The following is a 21,115-nucleotide window of genomic DNA, read 5'->3' on the forward strand; positions in this document are numbered from 1 at the left end:
TTTGGGGAGCCTGGGTGGCTCAGTCTGTTAAGTATCTGCCTTCAGCTCAGGTCATGATCCTAGGGGCCTGGGATCAAGCCTCATGTCGGGCTCCCTGCTCAGTAGGGAACCTTCTTCTCCCTCTGCCCTTCCCCCACCTCCCGCCTGCCAACCTGTGCACACTCACTCTCTCTCTCTCCTGCTCACTCTCTCTCAAATAAAATCTTAAAAAAAAAATTCATCCAACTTAGACATAGGGTTGCATGAAATGTACCTGATTCAGAGTAAGTGATACACACTTGTCTCTTGGACACAAGCATATCATCTAAAATGTGATCATCACAGCCTGTATAAAAGACTACCCTACAGAATGACTGTTGTGCTTTCTCCGGCACCAAACACTGCTTTCTGATGGTTTAACTATTTCCACCATACAAAATGGCAAATCTGCTTTTATTCATCTGTATAGTAGCATCAATGACTAATAAATCTTAAAATAACCTTTCATTTAATCTGGTGCCTTATTAAAAAAAAAGTAGTCTTTTTCTGTTTCAACTAGCAATTCTCACTGAGCCTTCTGTATCAGGGTAAAATGAAACCATGTTATCAGTCATTTATTGTCCAATGAATATAAATGGGAACTGTGTCATTAACTAAAAGGCTTATGTGGGGCCAGATGATCACAGCCCAGGAAAGTGAACACCTCCTATATTCAGAATGCTTCTTAGAGATTACCTAATGTTTTAAGTTCAAGTGGAATGTGTTCTTAAAATGCTTTGGATTTCTCTCCGCAATGCTACTGAAGCTGGCTTCAGTACATTCTACAATAAAATTGGTTATCATGTAATTCTCCTGCAGAGGAAGTGAAAGAAAATCAGGGGCAGCCTGCATCTTGTGAACAGGAAGGCAAGTCGTCCAAATCCTTTCTGCTCTACAGGATTTACTTGCTTCACTGTTTTTTTAAGGAGTCAAAATTATTGTGGTGTTTTTTGAAAAAACTGAAATAATAGCTGCCTATAAATGTATAAATTTATTTTTTACAGCACTGCCTGTTTTGAAAGCAGTGTTAACTCCTAATATATCATATTAAGCTGAAAGAGACTAAAGAGTGTGCCCTAAGTTAGAAACCCATTCCAAAATAAGTACAATTGGACATATCCATGTCCAAAGTCAAAACTCTTGAGCTCTTGCTTTCCCACCTTCTTTTGATCATAAACCACTCCAAGTTTACGATCTGTACATCCATCTCTTTAGTCTCCAACCCAAAACTTTCAGATTCTTCACAATTATCTCCCCTTACAATGATGAACTTTAAAAATACGTGTTATGCTTGATCTGTTTAGTTAAAACTTTATAAGAACCTTGCTCCCTCTATGTCAAAATAGATCTAAGAGAGAAAATAGTAAACATAAAAATTCTGAATGGAACCCAACACCATCTAAGAAACTTCACTGGATTCTCTAGTAACAGTGACAAAATGATACCATCTAACATTCCTGGAAAATATGCACACATTAGCATAGTCTTACATAACTAAAGGCAATCCATAAACAAGTAAGCTGACGGCCTGCAAAGGAAACTACTGTGTGTTTTCAGGCCTTGATCTAACCTCAGTACCAACCAACATCTTACAAAAATTTGACAAATGGAAAAAAATACAACAAGAAGTTAAAGCGACCTGTTCCTAGTCCTCTATTCCTACCCCAGTGAATTCATGCAAATGATCATAGCTCTTAATCTAGTGTCATTAGTTCAGTTAGCTCTGGTCAGTCTGTCCACTGAGTGTACATAAGCTGTCAGATAGTCTGACAAGTTTTCTGGAGTATCTCCCATATGTAAAGATCCCAAAAAAATACTGAAATCAGTCAGCCACCAGTCTCATGTTGAGAAAGAATGCGAAAATGGTATGTGTTGCTTAAGGAAATAAGTAGTTCAAAGTGGGGTGAAGAAATCACAGAAAAGCAGCAGGGCAGACTTAACAGAAAATGAGCACTTGAGCAAGGCCTGGTGGGGGTGAGAGGGTGTAGAAACAGGCCGGATTTGGATAGTGTTGAAGGAAACTCCAGGCAGAGCAACAGGGCTCACAGGAACAACAGTGTGAAAGAAGTGAAAAAGTCAAGGTATTACAGGGCAACTTGAACAATAATGTCATCCAGAGCTTGACTGTATACCACTACATTTTACAGAAACTTTTCATCTCCATTTCTTCAGTTAATTGTCATCACAAGTCCATGTATTAGGCACAGTAAATATCATCTCTAATAAACAGATAAGGAAACTAAAGCTCAGAGATACTGAGTGTTATCTCTGAGTTCTTACACCTAATAGGTGGTAAACAGGAGATGTAAAACCAGGTCTTACAAGTCTAGGTTCAAGGTATTTCCCTTTAGAAAGAAGTCAGTCTGCTGAAGTTAAATTTTATACTATAAGTCTGATTTCAACTGGGATGAATTATTTAATGTATCAGTAAACTAGAGCAAATACTGCAAAATAATTCTAGGAGGAGCTCAATTACTAAAAAGATGCATAGCGGAGGTTTATAGAGAAAAAATGTAGCTTCCTTCTATATTTAAAATAAAAAAGAAAATGATAGGCATAGTACATATTGCCAAGTAAACAGGAATCAGAAATATCTGCACTTCTTACCTCCCTTCAATTGGCACAAATCCTTTCAACATCTGTTCCTCACATTTTGGGGGGAATATATGGAGAGAACCCATAAGTAGGGAACAGAAAGAAAACTTAAAAAAAAATAAAATAAAATTTTGATAAACCCACGTATGAATAGCTGAACGACGCCCTAATGATTTCTACTCTACAATCTGGAGAGCAAGTTTTCATTTTTTACATAGCAATCAATCATGAAACAGAAAACAAATTTAGAACATCAAGACAATCTGTGATAGACAGGTATCCTTCAGGTTTTAAGTGCCAATGAAAACTTCACATAACCAGCAGAGGCTTTGTAACAAGGACCTCACTCAGTCATCACATCCAACTGCCTATGGTATTTCAGCAATGTCTCCTTTAGTTGTACAATTACCAGTATCCATCTACTCTGGTGAAATTATTAGAAACGTCCTTTTTACTCACAAAGTGTCTGGGTTTAGCCTATAAATTCTTTGGCAACCCTGTCTTTAAGCCTAGTAGTTATCCTAGTATGAGGAACTTGAGAGTCATTAAAACCACGTTCCTGGACTTCAGGGATGTTAAAAGCACGGTAAACTGGGGTCTATCCATAGCTCCCTAACCATTTTCTAAACCTCCAGTCTCTCCTCTCCAACATACGCACATAGCCAAAATGACCTTCTGAAGATCGGCTCTGCAAGCTCTAATGGGGAAACTATAGGAAAAAAAAAGAAGAAGAAGAAGAAATGCTTTGTGGCTCCACTAAAACCCAATTTGAAATAATAAGGTTTGACCACGGAAACCTGGGAAAACAAGAGCAGCAGACATGTCAAGCTAAAATCCAGCCATCACTGATAGGATAAGGAACCTTTCGTAGGCAAAGCCAGAAAGTGATCTGTAAATACAGTCAGAATGGGCAGTTCCTTCTAAAGAGCTGTTGGCCCACATGTTAGACCAAGCTCAAGAAGTGCAGATGGGGCGACAACGATCTTAATCAAGTCTCTTCTTTTTCTTTCTCTACTTCAGGTTTCCCATATAGACATTAAGGACTTTTTGACAGTATTTGTCAACCCTAACATTCCATATTTTACAGACCTTCATAATATGAAAGAAAAAAACATTTTAAAGCATTTGATAGAAAAGTGCTACTCAAATATTAATGTAATTAATGCAATAAAGTAACTCATGGATTCTTCTATATTAAAAAAAAAAAACAGAAATAGAAACAGAAACAAATGTTGTTGACTGGGAGGCAGTGAAGAGGGAAAGATACCCTTATAAGCCACTCACACTTTTTAAAAGTCATAGAGTAAAGTTAATGGAAAGTGACTCAGCCTTTATTACTCATTAGAAAAACAAAAGCCAAAAAAAGTCCAGTGGAGACTCCCCTGGTATTTGGTCATTGAGGAGCTGTATTGAGACTGGAAACACTCATTATACACGAAGCCTCTGAAGCAGAGTGGTAAATCAACCTAGGTACTTCTGATAGAAGTTTCTAAGAAGACGAAGTAACACTTCCTTCATGCAAATGTCGGTAACACATTTTGAAGAGAGCCAGTGATAAGCAATTAGTTAAAAATCATTAGCAACCTTTTTTAAAAAGTTCAATCTGTTTACTCATGCACTTCACTCATGACACCCCACAGACCCTTACTCAGAGGTGGCATATGACATACTCTTATTTTACACATGGCTTCTATCTAGGGAATCAATTTTGAAGTACCTAGAAATATATATGGAGTGTAAATTTTTTTCTTCCTAAAAACAAAAAAAGAAAAAATCAGGATATGTCTGTATTTTTAAAAGTCACTACAAATATAAAATACAGTATCATAAGAGTTTAATCAGCAATAGTCCCCAACGACACTGACATATTAAAGAAAAGTTATAATTGATGCTCATAGTGATAACTGAAGATCAAAAAAAAGTTAAATAAGGAAGTTTTTTAAAGTTTCATCAAAAATGGTCCAAAAAACCCCACTATTTGTTCCTAAAAAGTACCAGATAATAAAAATGTTAAGCTTTGCCTGTCATAGGTCCCTGCCACAATTACTCATCTCAGCCTTGATAGTGTGAAAACAGCCACAGGCCATATGTAAACAACGAGCACAGTTTTGTTCCAATAAAACTTTACTTTTAGAAACTGAAATACCAATTTCATAGCATTTTCATGTCACCAAACCTTCCTCCTCCTTTTTTTTCAATCATTAAAAAATATAAAACCCATTCTCAGCTCACCTAATGTATGAAAACAAGTGATAGATAGGCTGCATTGGTCCATGGTCCATAGCATACAGACCCCTACCTTAGAAGAACAAATTTCAACTACTAGAAAGGGAAAAAATGCTGCTCATTCTTGAACACTGACAAAGAAATGAGTTGCCACTGTAAAAACTTGAGAAATTAGAGTAGGGAGGATTCCTGCACTAGGGTGACCACAGTATTCTCAGTCAGTATATTGCAAATGTCCATTGTGTAAGTCCAACTGTATAATCTGGGTATAAAAACTACAGATTCCTGGGACCATATCCAAGAGATTTAGCTGGTATCTAGTAGGGCCAGGAATGTGTTTATAGTAAAGCTCCCAACATGAACAGTCTAATGTTGCACAAAAGTTTAAAAACCATTGACATTTGCAAAATATATATCTGATATAAAACCTGATTCCACAATATATAAAGAACTCTCAAGTCTCAATAAATAGAAAACAATCTATTTTTTTTAAAAGGGGCCAAAAGCTTAGAACACACACTTCAACAAATATATAAGAATGGCAAATAAGCATAAGACAAGAGGCTTAACATCATTAGTCATTAGGGAAATGCAGACTAAAGCCACATGTGTTTATTATACACCTATGCTAAAAGTAGGAAGAAAAAAAAAAAAACCCTGACAATGCAAACTGTGGGCAAGGATCAGAGCAATCAGAACTCACACACATTGCTGGTGGGAATGCAAAATGGTACAGCCACTTCGAAAAATAGTTTGGCAGTTTCTTATAAAGCTAAACATACACTCACCATATGACCCAGCAACCCCACCATAGGTGCTTACCCAAAAGAAATGAAAATTTTCTTTCACCAAAAAAACTCTATATGCAAATGTTTACAGGGACTTTATAACCACCAAAAATGAAAACAACCCAAATGTTCTTCAACAAGTGAATGGATAAGCAAGCTGCCTTACAGCCAAACACTGGAACTTAACAATAAAAAGAATCATAACTACTAATACATACAACATAGTATCAGATATATTATGCTAACTGAAAGAAGCTAAACTCAAAAAACTACTTGCTGTATGATCCAAATGATATGACATTTTTGCAAAGGGAAAAACTATAGTGGCAGAAAACAAATCAATGGCTAGTGGGAGACAGGGAAGAAGGGTAGAGAAGTTTGGGGGTTATGTGACTGTACTGGTCTTGATTGTTGCAATAATTACAAGACTATACATTTGTCAAAACTCAAAACTGCAAATTAAGGATGAATTTTTACTGTATATAAATTATACCTCAGTGAATTTGACTAAAAAGAAAAAAAATACTAATATATAAACAAAACTGATTACACCTGGTTCTGGTTTATGAGAAACTTTTCACTGTTTTTATGTCAGTGAATGGTTACCAACTATCATATGCATATGCAGATACTATGATGTATGTGGGGGTTCTTTTGTAAATGAAATGATGGCAAAATAAATGGCTGGGCATGGGTGTGCGTGCGCACGTTTGTGATGACTTCTAACGGTAATATCTGGGAACTCTTTTGCACTGATTTCTAAATTCAAACACCTGGGAATAAATGATCTAAACAATCCCCAAGGTCCTTCTGCATATATAAACCAATTATCCTTGTATGTCTTATTCAAGATCTAGGGTATCCTAATTTTATATCTGAAGCACAGGACACCTTTAAATGGGTCATCAGTTAAAAATATTAATTCAATAGACCTTCCACTAGCTACTTTCGAAACTGCAAATATAGCTATGATAGATTTGTTTTTCCCCCATGACTCAGAGTGGTTCATTTTAAAAATATGCTCCTGTACTTAGAAAACTAGGATTTCAAGCAGAGTTCACTAAAGTTTTGTGGTATCTATAAATGCTTTCTTTATGAGCAGAATATCACACAGCTTTTTATCACTAAGGCAAATTCATTTATCTCAATAAAAACTCCTATACCCCTGACAAGGACTGTGGAAAGACCACAGCCTATGGTTTTCTTTGAGTTTATTTCCCTATATGTTTTAAGTGTCCAAGCCTTTAAACTTTAGCCCCATCAGGCTGAATACAGCAGAGAAGACATGCATTTATTTTAGACAGAGCATTGAGGCAGGAGTGTGACCTCCCATAGTTCACTCAGTAATTTATTTGATGAATCAAAAATAAAACCTTAAAAAAAGGTTTTAATTAAAAAATAAAATAAAGCCTATATTAACTCATTAATATTCATATCAAACATTATCCCTAAAATAACATCAAAACATCTCTGAAATTGTCATTATTTTCATTCTACTGTTCGAAACGTAAGACAGTATTAATGAAACACATTAGAAATTAATCTTTGTATCTATAGAATAATTTAAGAGAGAGAGATGATGAGGAGAAGGGGGAATAGGAAGAAAAAGGAAGAGAGAAGGTGGGAGGGAACGGAGAAAATGGGAGAGGAGGGAAAAGGTAGGGAAGGAGAGAATGTTTGCACCTTTAAATGTTTCTAATTCTAGTCCCAATGTGCTAATTCCTAGCTACTTAACCTCAGCAGTTCCGTACAACTCACTTCCCCATCCTAGCCCTCAGATTTTCCTCTGGAAAATGAGGAGGTTGGTTTAGATTAGTAGTTTTTAATGCTTTCCACTCTGAGATCATTTGATTAAATATCAATTAACTTTACAGTTTCACACATGGAAGAAGTTGTCCTTCAGGTACCTGTTAGTTTAAAAAAAAAAAAAGTTCAATGACTTAAAAAACAGTTTATTAAAAAAATCTTAATTTACAAACGACAGCTCTATCCATTTTTTAAAATTCATTCAAGCAAGAAAGTCTTGCATCCTTGCATACAGCAACCAACTGGAAGAGTTTTTCTTTTTCCTTTATGTGAGAGGCATTTTGGGTGCAGTATGAATGTAGAGGGTTCTTTACAGCAACTCCTTGAACTCTACACAACTGCCTCTCCACTACAGTGAAGATCACAGCCATGCACCACAGGGCATGTTTATTGTGAAACTACCCTTGCGCGACAGGGGGCACAAAATAGATAAACACTTTTTTTTTAAACACGTATCTAAGATTCCTTCCAACTTCCAAATTGTGAGATAAGTGCTTTAAACGTATTACTCCAATAAAAATCGAAACCACAAAAGAGCATCTGTTAGGTGTCTTCACTAAAATTTCATTCTTTTAAATGTTTTTTTTATTTATTTGACAGAGAGAGACACAGTGAGAGAGGGAACACAAGCAGGGGGAGCAGCAGAGGGAGAGGGAGAAGCAGGCTTCCCGCTGACCAGGGAGCCCGACGTGGGGCTCGATCCCAGGACCCCAGGGTTCATGGCCTGAGCCAAAGGCAGATGCTTAACGACTGAGCCACCCAGGCGCCCTAAAATTTTATTCTTAATAATGATTACCTCCAAGGACTAAAGGAAGAGCATAGAATTCTTTTTTTTTTTTTTTACTTTTTATGTTATATGTATCTATATAGGATAAACTCTATTTTTAAAATGCACCTATGAGAAAATTAACATTAGAAAAAGATTACAAGTTTTTATATAAAAAATAAAATAAAATAAATAAAATAAAATATTTTTTTAAATAAATTTAATGCTGGCATTGTGATCTGTGATTTCCATGGTTAAAAGGCATTATCCCTGCCTTGTAAGAGCCTAGACTCTGAGAAGGAATATAAAATATTATTTTTAATACATAATAATATATAATAATAATATACTGTACCAGAGGTATGATTCCTGAACCAACCAGGAGCATTTAATTCATTCATTCACTCACATATGCAAATATTTGCTGAATATTTTCTGGCCATGTGAAAGACCTGAAGCCAGATGAGGGTAAAGAAAGGTGAATAAAGATACAAATCTCCCAACCCAAGTAAATCCAGCCATTGTCTCCTTAAAAAACAGTAACAAAAAAAACTTGCTGTAGAATTTTGAGGAAAAGAGAAAGTGAGTTTGCCCTGGAGCCGGACGCTCTACATCTCACAAACACTGCCTTCACAGTACATGCCTAGTGTGCACCTGACATGCTTTAGATCTCTGCAAAAACTTGCTTAACTTACTGCACCAGACCTAATTTTGTATCTTTTCCCTTAAAATTCTGGATTTGTGCCATTAATTTAATTTGCCTCATTATGCCACCGGGGCGTCCTGGACCTAAAATGAATCAGTGCTTTCGAGACATATTTCTGAAAATGTATTAAACTTCATCTTTCACAAAAGATTTTCTTTCAGAATAGCTAGCTGCTTTTACTTCAAGAAGTAAGTCACTAGTTGCACTGATTTCAGACACGCACACACACACAGAGTTAACGAACTTGGAGATGGTGGAACTTTCCATCTGAAGACGAGTACAAACACATAATACATAATGCATTTCTTACTGCTGTGAGAGAAGAAAAAAGAAGGCTGGCACTGGGAACTGATGGGAGGGTTGGTGTATTGTGCTAAATGGCTATAAATGGGAAAACTCTCTTGCCTATAAAATTACAAAGGAGTTGGTAAAAGTTTAAAAGGGTCTAGAAATGTTGACGGACAGGCTAATATTAGCTCTTAGACCAACACTTTAAGAGCCAAAACTTTCTTAGACAGGAGAAGGGGCAAGATTATGATGACAAGTGAGCCACTCCAATTAAGCAGGAATCTAAGTGGAGAGGGCAAAAAGGAAAGTGAGGGGTCTGGACTGTTGTATCAGAAAGAAAATTTGGCAAAGAAGATAAAATTGACCAAAAATCTAAGTTTGTCAACTGAAGAAAAGCACTCATTTTTAGAAAAATATATTCCCAACTCTGATCTAAACTAAGAAACCTACAGAATACTGCTGGAACCTGACTATACCTTTAACATTCGCAAATTGCATGATGCCTTTCAATTATACATCCAATTATTTAAAAAACAATGGCTGGAATTATTTCAAATCTTGCTGGATAGAAGCTCAAATGTTTCAAAAGAAATAAAGGACTATTCCTAAACATTGGCAACAGTATCTCCATTACAAAAAGTATGTGTGTTCCAAATATGCTTTTAAACCAGAAATAATGATGTGTGTTGACATTTAGATAGACTTAATTCCTTTCACCTACATATAAACTCAAAAGTGTCCTTTTGTCTCCTATCTTAAGAGATTTCCTAAGGTAAAAATACTGCTGTAACTTTGGGTCTTTTTAAAGGTGTGTCGAAATGATGAATATCTTTGACCACCTTAAAACTAAAAAAGCAAGCACTGGATTTTAATCTAGAAAAGAAAATTTTAAAATATTAAAATATTCCCTGGTGTCAGCTGTTACCCATGACCTCTGCTGAGATGTTCACAACAAAGGTCACAGGGCTCCCCAACTCCTCCCAAAGAAAAGGCAGTGGGAAGCCACAGACATCCACTGCATTATTCTTAATCTCTATTGGAATCCACCCTATGACCCCAAATCGTAATTGTATATGAATCCACCAAAGTTTAGATTGAAAAGAGAAATGGAGGAGACAGATTTTTAAAAACAGAGCTTCAAAATCTATGCCAGGATATTAAGCAATTTACCACTAAACTTCCTTTACAAACTAAGTTGGAGCTTCAGTATTAAGAACAGTCTCAATGTGTATGTTTTACCCAAACACGGGCACCAGCTTTACTCTCTTTAAATTAGGGTTCAAAGACATTGTTAGGGAGTTACTGGGCCATAATTCAGAGTTATATTAGAGAAAGATACCCTTTATTAGACTTGAATACTTCCCAGATCAAAAACTACACCACCATTAGGAGGTTCCTAGCCTAATACATCATTTCCTTTGAGGATCTTGGAACCAGAAAAGTCGATGCTCACCAAGACAATGATCTCAACAATTTCTGACCACCTTCAAAATCAATCAGTATTTAATACCAACTTAATGAAAGAGCCACACCAATTTCCTTCCCACTTTACCATGTCATGCAAACTGGATTGCCAAACACCACATTATGCAAAGTGAAAGCCAATCTGAATGTGCTAAAATTCCAGAGTTTAGGAATAGAAACATCTTGCATTTTTAGAGGGAAAGTTTTTTTTGAACCCCTTGAGAAAGAATGTACAAGAATAAATCATTCATCTTTCATGTCTTGGTTAGAAACCAGAAGACCTAAGAGTCAATATAAATGCACATACAGAAAGTGAGTTTCAAGTTTGTTCCAGGTCACCGACAGGTAACAGGGGGCTGGGTAAAATCACTGCACCACATGATTAATACTTCACTTGTTAAGGCTGTGTTTGAACTCCAGTGTTCACTCTACTCATCACCCTCCCCCAAGGAAGCATGACACACTACACAGGGTCACTTTTTCTTTAGAGACATCCAACATACAGACATCTGTCCATAAAACTCCTACCCACAAAGCTAAGTACAACCAGACAATCTCAGAGACTAGGACTCTGAAAGTGCAGATCTGCCTTTCTGCTCACTTGGGCACCACACTTGACAGTGCTGTGAAAACTATATTTACATGTGAATACCTGAATCTTCACCAAAGCTTTGCTGGAAACTGAAAGGTTGAAAGATCTCAGGCCTAAGCTCTAACACCCTTCAGGAACAATAGGACAAGCTGGGCCCCATTAAAAATTCTACATAAAACCAGTGACTCTACCTCCTAGTGTTCCAAAATCTGGGAAAGAAAGCAGTCAAGCTTGCTTGGTTTTTTGGGATCGGCCTGAACACCCACAAGAAGACCATCAGAGTCAAATCAGGTTGTCAATGAAACATGCAGTTCCAAGAAAGCAAAAATTCTTATTTTCAATTCCACATTCCCAAGACACCCCAGGCCACATTGTTCAGCTGAAACTAATGACATTCACAACAAAGACAACCTCTGCAAGCCTGGATAACACTCTGGGATTTCCACACTTACTGGGGCCAAAGAAGAGCCAAAGATAACTAAAGGTTAAGGTGATCCAGCACCCAAAATTTCAACAAAAAATGCTAGATCTTGGAGCAGTCAACCAGGAGCAGGGTAGGGAAGTCAAAAGGCTACTCGCCAGGGGCTAAACCAGACCAGTACTAATCAACCATAATTTCCCAGGACATCAGTATAAAGAGCCTTTAAAAATCAAGGTCACCAGTCAGTTCCCTGTTCCCCCTTGCCCCCCGCTTTTCCTAAGAAAATGCTTATAGCAGCTTCCCATCAGTCTGCCCCCGCTGGGCAGTGCCAACACTAAACTTTTAAACCTTGAGGGAGGTGGGAAAGTCAGCCAGCCAGACGCCGGGCTAGGAAAAGTGGAGAGAAGGAGGGAAAGAGTCAAGTTTCAAAACAAAGGCTCCACAAGGAACTGAACGTCAACCCCTCCCCACTTCCTAGCCTTCAAGCCAGCGAGGCTGGGCCTCGATTTTTAAGGACACAAATAAGTCAGATTTACCCAGCTCTTCAGCGCTCTGCTCTTCCCCAGAACATTTGCACAGCCACTTGCTGAGGGTGCTGCTATCCTCTCTCCCCCCATTTCCTCGCACAGGAGAAACCGGGCTCAGAACGTAATGACTCGCCCAAGGTACCACAGTAGAGCCTCAAGTCAATTCTGTCCCCGGCCAGGGTACCGGGGCCAGGGCTCCAGAGGGGCCCGCGCGAGGGCCTCGGGGGCCAAAAGGACGACGTCCCCGCCCGGAGACAGCCAGGCTGGGAGAGGGGAGGGGCCCCGCGCGCCTCGCGCCCCGGGCCCTACCTTCCTTGACTCCGGGCAGCTTGGACTGGTCGATGGTGACTTCAGCCATGTTGGGCCAGGGTCCCGGCCGCCCCTCGCCGCCCGCTTCCCCGCCGCCGCCGGCCCCGAGAGCGGCCCCGCGCGCAGCAGCAGCGCCCGACGCGGCGCAAAGTCCGGCCGGCAGCGCGCGCCGACCTGGGGGAGGAGCGGCAGGCGCGGAAGGGCTAGCGACAAAGGCGGCGGGAGAACCGTCCCGGCGCCCCAGGCTGGCGGCCCAGCTACCCCGCCGCAGCCACCTGCTCTCGCGCCCCCTGCCCCGATCGATACCAAATATCCGGAGCCCGGAAATGGACCCGGGCCGTCCAGTACGGAGGGAGAGAGGAGACAGAAAGGCAGGCGGGCAGGCAGGCGGGCGGGCGGGCCTGGGTGGGGAGGGGGAGGGGAGCTGCAGGTCTGTAACCGCAACTGCGAGTGGCTGGCGAGCGAAGATCGGCGCCCGAGGCCGCCTCCCTGCTGCCTGCTTTGTGCGGTGCGACGCCCCCGAGACTGGGGCCCCCGCTGTGCCCCCGCCCCCGGGCCCTGCCTCCCTATCCACGGAGGGTCGCGTCTGTCGGTGGGGCTTTTGTGTCCTGAAGGCCTCAACAAAAGGGCCACATGGGTTACCCAGAACATAATCGGTGCTGTCACGGGCGTCTACAGCATTCTGTGCTCTGGTTCCGGGGCTGAGATTTCCTGTTGCCTGGCTCTGTCTCAGGCATTCTTTGCCTCCTGGGATTAGAGGAAAGATAACATATGGACACGGAAAACCTCTAATACAACCTACAGAACTAGACAACAGCCAGTTTAGAGAAGAGAGCGTGCACAGCCAGCTGGGGGAACTGAGTCATTCATTCATCAAAAACGGCATGACTGTCTACCAAATGGGATGTTAGGTACCGAGGGTGATAAAACGTGTTTCAGACGTTTCAGACATTATGTGTCTTATGGCATGTCACATATTGGACTATAATTGTGACATTTTCATCTCCCAAAAATAGACATCCTGTCTGCATCTTCTGGCAACAGAATTCTCCCTCCCTTTGGGACTCTGTCCTCAGCAGTGGGCTCCTCTCCCAAGCGTGTGCAATCATAGAACCTCCCTACCACCACCACCCGCACCACCACCCACACACGTTCATCTAAGGATAGGTATGTGACCAAGGCAGGTCAAGCAGAATACTTCCCTGGGATTATTGCCCAATGAGGGGCAGGTACTTTCTGTTTTCCATGGGGAAGCTTTGCCCTCACTAGTAAACAATGAAACCAAACTGCAGAGCAAAGATAAGAGAAAGAGAGATAAAGATATGGTCACGTTCTGATACTACCATAGCAAACCAGGTCCCTGGAATAGCTGGGATTCCTGCAGCTCCTGGATTCTGGGATCCACCTCCAACATCCTCTCAAATTTAAGCTAGTCATTTTACTCTCTTAAGCTTGTAAAAATTGATTTTATTTCATTCATAGATCAAAGAGTCTCAGTCTGACGGCCACATGAAGGAGGTTTTATTTGGACTGGACATTTAAAAAACAGGCAGATATAGGCTAACAAAAATTTAGGAGAAGACTTTCGAGGACTTTCTAGGCCAGAGGGTGATGAACTATGGCTCACAGGCCAACTCTAGCCCACTGGATTTTTTTTTTTTTTTTTAGAGGGAAAGAGGGAGGGGTGGGGAGAGCCTACTTGGGTAGGCTCCCAGTGCGGAGCCTGAAGTTGGGTTGGATCCCTCCACCCTGATATCATGGTCTGAGCCGAAATCAAGAGTCTTGCCACTCAACTAAAGGAGCCACCCAGGAGCCTGAAGTCTACTGGATTTTAATGACTGCATTTTATATGCTTAAATGATTACATTTTAAGTGGTTATGTCAATACAATGTAATATTTTCAATTTTGCCCCTTAGGTCTCAACATCTAAAATATTTACTCTTGGACCCTTTTCAGAAAACGTTTGCTGACCAGTACTAGGCAGAAAGAACACTCAGTAAGTTAAATGTTTGAATAGGAAGGTGATACTATGAAAAAGGTGGTTTTATGGTGATTTTTAGGTTCCTTGCCTTCTAGTGACTTTTTTCTTTTTTCTTTTTTTTTTCTTTTTACTTTACGGTCATAGAGAATATTTGTAGTACATATTTTCGGTTTCCCTCTTCAAATCCATTGTCTCCACTTCTCTGCCATGCTCTGTCCTGGGAGCTGACATTTATGAATACATCACCAGGACCTCTTTGCCTTGTGCTTCCTGTTGAGTTGGACCAATGGGAAGCACTGTCAGATGATCAAAAGGAGGGAAGAGAGAAATACCAGCCTATAAATTACACTCTTCTCCCCACGGAACTAGGCCAAAGTTTTGACCATACCCTGGCCTTTCTTATTACAATGCCTGTCCCGAAGACTCTTTTCCATGGCTATCGCTCTCATGGGTCTCTAATAATACCATTTTCTTCTAGTGCCCCTTCAGGTCTAGGGTTGTAAAGGCTTACCACCATTGCTAGCTCCTAGAACTATACCCACACCCCTGCAATAGTCCTTCATTACATTCTTTTCAATTAAACCATTTTGAGTGTGGCTTCTATTTTCTGCCTAGACTCTGACTGATATGGTAAATAAGATATGCCAAAGAATCACTGCTTCGTTTTCCTTAAAAACATTCACATTTCTGCCCTAGAGAAAAACAAATAAATATATCATGTTTACTGTTTAGGGAATCAGCTGCCTTCAACAGAAAAATAATGAAAAGTGATCAGAAGCTCCTTTCTGTTGGTGGACCAGATGACCTGGAAATCCCCCTAAAGTAAGGCTATCCTTCCCCACCTTCACCCTTACTCTGTATCTACCCCCGACCTGAGCAATTAGAGCTTGGGGTTACAGGATCAGCACCATCCAGCACAGGACTGAAATGACTAAATATCTTTTGATGATGTAAAAGGAAATGAATGTATAGTGAATTCCGATAATTAATTTATGTTTTTTAATGTCCTGAAATGTCAATTTTGCAGTAAAAAGAATCAAAAGACAGGCTTCCCAGAGGAGGTACAAATCCCTAATTTTAAGCAGATCTCAAACAAGCAATTCAGGGCTAACTCACAATTCAAATGCCACAGGGAAAAATAAGGATTTATTTATAAGATAATATCAAACCACTAATTGAGTAGATCATTGTAAAGTAGAGTTATACGATACATTTTCTACATGAAGAGGGTTAATTTGGGAATAACAAAATATGTGTATTGGAATGGGGAGAGCTTGGCCATAAGAAGTCAAGTAGGGAAACTAGAACATTCAAGATGCGGCCAAGTGGTAGATGGTGAACTCCATGAGGGCAGGGATTTTTCATCTGTTTTATTCACTACTATCCCTAATACCTAGAACAGTAGTGCCTGGCACACAAGAGGTACTTCGATAAATATTTGTTAAATATATAATTAATATAGCTATCCAATTGTATTATCAGTAAGAATCCCAAATTAAAGGAAGGCCAAAGGAAAGCAATATGGTCAAATGTATAAGTCACATTGGACCTTGATACAGCAAGAAAGAGGACCCACAACATTACACATGCTCCTAGAAAGACCCCCTTCCTCTTCTCGGAACCCAGGGCTTTCTACCTCACCACCACAACCTACCTAAGAAAGCAATTCCCCCCAAAAGAGGCTGTAATTAGAACTAATTATTCAACTTCCACTAAACAGACGGTGTTAGTCGGCTAGGGCTTTCATAACGAAATACCATAGCCAGAATGCTTTAACAACAGAAATTTATTTTCTCATGGTTCTGGAGATTAGAAGTCCAAGAGCAAGGTGTTGGCAGGTTTGGTTTCTTCTGAGGTCTCTCTTCTTGGCTTGCACTTGGCCACCTTCTCACTGAAACCTTGTTGTCACCTGAGAACATTGTTTTTCCAGCAGCCCCCAAAATTAATGGGTTTCTTCACAAATGCCCTATACTGCACTGGGCCTGGAGGTGCCAAGGTTGTATTCTTTTTATCTTATTCCCTCTCCTAGAACATATTTATCCCCTATTCTTCAATATGTCTAGCCTCTTTGAAGCTCATACCTTCAGACTCCCTACATCTCCTATGGTAGTTATTTACATACCCTGGGGTAACTTCTTGTTCCTTCAAGATGATAGCTTCTTTCTCATTGTGTCCATCATCATGTAAATTCGTGATTTTAATGTCTACATAGACAGTCTTTCTCCCAACCTGATCTCTCTTTTCTTAACTTCCTTATGTCCAGTGGTTTTTTACCCCACCCCCATCTCAGCCCAAAACTCCCAGTGTCATTCACTAGAATTTGGTATTACTAAAAACCGTGCTCCTTCATCACTCTTGAACAGCTATTCTCCACCTATCATTTCTATCTCCCCAGCTCGCTCCTACTAATTCCCCAACTCCAACAATTCTTCAACAACAGCAGAACCTATCATCCCTTTGCCCTACCTCCTTGGTACTGATTCTCACTTACCCCTATACTTCTATTTCCGTTTTAACTAGTCTATGGCCTATTTTTGTAATCACTCCCTACAAGATACTCTCACTTCCCTTATCTCTGTCTTCCTCTTTTCTACTTGCATGGCAATATCCCAACCATGGCCGGTTGCCTATAAATTCTACATATTACCCAGACCAATTTCTTATGCTACGAGACACTGATTTCACATCTTCTTCTTTCCAACCTATATGGTCCCTTGCACCTCTTTACTCTTAGTGTCTTAGATAGCTAAGAAAATAAAAGCATTGAAAAGAGGACTTACAACCTCACACTTTCCAAATCTATCAATCTACTTGTCTAATTCTCCTTATAAGACTAACACCTCCATTGTGCACTGGATCCTTGGGTGATATTCAAAACATTTAATGACCAGAATGACAGAAGTACAAACATGGCAACAGAGCAGGTTGTGAATCGTCCCCCTGTTCCTTTGGTTTCTGGATGATGAGAAGACCTAGGGAGTCCCAAGAAGGACATGTGGTCTAGGTGGGGGTAGGGGCAGTCAGGGGGCTCAAGACAGCATTAAATTATAAACCAGCCTGAAAGTGTTACTATTTTAGCTGTCATTATGTCTATAGTTATTCACATCTGCCGAATATCAGTCTTGATTACGTCCCATCCTCTCACTTTTTCAAGGATATTACTCTCCAACAGTAATCACTTTTCCTCTCTGGTAAATACTTTACAACAACATTCAAACGTACTATAATTCCTGCACCTTAACAAAAACTTCCTTTGACCTAAAATTCCCCTTCATCTATTACTATGTTTTTCTGCACCTGTTTATAGCAAACCTCTCTGGAACACTCATCTACTACAATGAGCTCTTCTGGCTACTTCCCCATCCTTTCTTGAACCCATTCCAGTCATACTTTTTAGGCCCACCGCTCCAAAAGATAATTTTTTTTATTACGTAAACAATGACGTTCATGATGTCAAATCCTGAGCTCAGTTTTCAGCCCTTCTGTAATTAACTTATTGTTACTATTTGATAGATGTGATCCTACTTTCCTTCTTGAAATGTTTTTCTTGTTTTGTTTTTGGGGTTTTTCTTATTTCATTTCCTCCCAAGGGCCTTGTCCCTTTACCAGTCTCTCTTCCTGGAAAGCTCCCTACCCTTGCCCCACCTCCGGCCAAATAACTATAGGATGTGCTTCTCCATTTTTATTCAGGTATCTGCTCAAATGCCATTTTCTCAGAGAGACCTCCCTGACTTTATCTAAAATAGTAACCTAATCTCTGTCTTTCCATATCTTGCTCACTCTTTTTTCTCTCCAAATCAGTTATCTTTGCAGATATTATATGTTTAAATGTTAGTTTATTGTGCCCATCCAATTTACCAAGAGAAGTGGAACTTTGTCTATATCAATCACTACATATCCTCAGTACATAGAATAGTGTCAGCACATGGTACCTGCTCATAAAATATGTGTTGAATAAATCGTTGGATAAAGCATTTAGTAAAGAATTATTAAGGCAGATCATGACTAGGCTGATCAAACAGTATCTTTTAAAAAGTAAGTTTAAAAAATATTTTATTTATTTGAGAGATAGAGAGAGAGAGCACGCATGAACATGCAAACCGAGAACCCTGAGATCATGACCTGAGCCGAAGGTAGATGCTTACCAAATGAGCCACCCAGGAGCCCCTAAAAAGTAAGTTTTTTAAGAAAAATGTGTTTTTCAGAAATGAGTTTTAAGAAAACACCAAGACCTTAATAGATAGTAAACATAATTAAAAATTTTTAGAGAAACAACTGGGTTTAAAAGACAGAGAAATCTTACTTTGCAAGAGGAATCTTGAGCTTATACCATTGTATCCTAAAGCCTATCTTTTGTTTAAAGGCCTTTTGTTTATTGCAGATAAATATATTTCTAATGTGGGGAAAAAAGAAAAAAAGATTGTGGACACCATTGTCATTTGGGAGGTGTTCCCATGGCTGCCATGAGAGTGCAGGCAAGAAACAGTGATGAAGAAGGTGAGTCTATATGGAGCCAGAGCAAGAGAGTCTCATCCAGAAGACTTGGCAGGAGCTAGGGTAGGATGTCAACCGTTTTCACATTCAGGGTTATTAAGCATACTGGCACAAGTAGTGATTAGCGCAAGGGCATAACCTAAGGAAAAATATGAACTAGCACTGAAAAAGCAGAGTTCAGTAGTATGAGCTATGGTAAAATGTGCCTAACCTCTGGGCTTAGAGTGCTGGAGTTATTATACTAAGTTTCACAAATTCATATACACATCAATGTTACAGGCAGACTGCATAAACTATAAATCTCTCATAAAGCATATTTCTATGTTTTAAATGAACACAAGTACAGTCGTGATAAATTTATTTACAATTTGTGAAAATTAATAAACGGAAACCTCACTAAAATGCAATGGGAAGACCAGAAGGGGGATCACATAAAGGGGAGGCCCATCATTCAAATGTCAATTACAGGAAGAAGCCTCAATTACAGACCCCAACAGAAGCATAATCAACAAGAAAGAATCATCAATTACAGACCACAAAAGGGAAAGATGTACATTGCATCTCCTACAAGAAATCAACTACCCTTGCAAGTCAGCCAGTGAGAAACCATCATTACCCTGAACTCTTGCTTTTTTCCAACAGACTTTCATCCAAAACAACTCCTCCCAACTTCCTTCTTCTTCTCCACAAAATAACATTCTTCTCTTTTGTTTGTGGAACTTGCCTATGGTTTTTCCATAGCTCGCATGTTCCAAGTTGTAATTCTCTGCTATTCCTGAGTAAACCCATTTGGCTGATTAAATAACTGGCTATTTTATTTTTAAGGTTAACGAGGTAATCACTAAGATCAGTATAACTTCTTATGACTACGTATATTTTTCAACCAAAGGTTAACAGCAATAAAATTATGTATGGAGAAAGGTCTTAATTAAGAGGAGAACTTCAACCTGGAAAAGACTGGAATCTACCTTTAAAGATGAACCACACTATCAGTGTTTCTGCAGGAGACCCATAATTTAGGAAACTCTTTCTACATGTGATTTTTCCCATGATACCTGTAACTAGAAGGGCAGGGCTATAAGTTCAAATTGAGAGAAGGAAAAAGGACGAATCTCTGCAGCTCAGGCCATCAGCAACGTGATAACCTTAGCAGATTCTTAGGTAAACACATCGAGGGAATCCCTGTCCTGTAACACATTTGTAAAATTTCCTCAATATTTTGCTTGGCTCTCTGTGGAGAATGCTTGATGTATAAAAAGGATTCAGTGCTAGAAAGAGGTATACTAACAGTATGAAAATATGAATTAAAAGAATACATATCAATTACAGTGTACCTCTGAGGGAAAGAAGTAGGGGATGTGAGGAAAATGTGTCAAAGGTTGTGTCTGCAAGAGTGATCACAACATCATTTCCTATCATATATGTCCTCCTGCAAAATGACATGTAACCCCAGTCAAAGCGTGGAGTCTAATTCTCCTCCTGTTGAATCTGGGCTGGACGTGTGGTGACAATGATCAATAAAATGCAACAGAAGTGACATTCTGAGACTTGTAAGTCCTGGCACCATGAAGACTAGGCAACTTTTACTTTTATGCTCTGAAAGAAGTCAGTGGACTTGTGAGAAATCTGACTGTCCTCATATCTCTATGTTGTGAGAATCTCAACTAGTTATATGGAGAGGCTAGGGGAACGGGAATAGAGATGCCCAGCCAACACCTCTAGTGGAGCTCCCAACAGACAGCTAACACCAAGATAATTGCCAAGCATTTTCTTCAAAACCCAGTTCAGACATTCTAGGTAAAGCCATGTAATCGCTCATAGAAACTGAAGATGATCTAGAGGAGAGAATCCTTCTGTGTTCATGGATTGGAAGAATTAATATTTTAAGAGACCAGTTGTCTCAAAATTGATATATAGACATAATGCAATTCTGTCTAAAATTCCAACAGTTTTTTTTGGTAGAAATTGACAAGCTGTTTCTAAATCTAATATAGAAATGCAAATGATTAGAATAGTCAAAACAATTTTGAAGCTGAACAACATTGGTGGACTTATATTATCTGTTTTAAAATCTAAATATAAAATTACAATAATCAAGACAGTGTAGTATTGGGATGTGAAAGTATTTCAGTG

At 39.5% G+C, this 21,115-nt stretch overlaps 1 protein-coding gene and 1 long non-coding RNA gene across 4 annotated transcripts in view; one reads left to right on the forward strand and one right to left on the reverse strand.

The window, feature by feature from the left end:
* The window catches only part of CCDC50 (coiled-coil domain containing 50), a 70,057-nt gene extending 57,187 nt beyond the window's left edge, over window positions 1-12,870 (reverse strand). For both annotated transcript variants that reach the window (XM_008705153.2, XM_008705154.2), the window contains exon 1: window positions 12,507-12,870. In XM_008705153.2, coding sequence (XP_008703375.1) covers window positions 12,507-12,555 — 49 coding nt within the window. In that variant the 5' untranslated portion in view covers window positions 12,556-12,870. The remainder of the gene's footprint in view (window positions 1-12,506) is intronic.
* Window positions 12,249-19,761, forward strand: LOC103676014. Of its 2 annotated transcripts, XR_571979.1 has the most exons (5): window positions 12,249-12,335; window positions 14,424-14,503; window positions 15,221-15,310; window positions 18,870-18,985; window positions 19,451-19,761. It is a non-coding gene; the product is annotated as an uncharacterized LOC103676014 (long non-coding RNA). The 2 variants fall into 2 exon arrangements; XR_571978.2 differs by lacking the exon at window positions 12,249-12,335 and having other exon boundaries at window positions 13,030-14,503.
* The last annotated feature ends 1,354 nt before the right edge of the window (window positions 19,762-21,115 follow it).

This window comes from Ursus maritimus, unplaced genomic scaffold (assembly GCF_017311325.1).
Source record: "Ursus maritimus isolate PB19 unplaced genomic scaffold, ASM1731132v1 scaffold_4, whole genome shotgun sequence".
NCBI classification, from domain to species: Eukaryota; Metazoa; Chordata; class Mammalia; order Carnivora; family Ursidae; genus Ursus; species Ursus maritimus.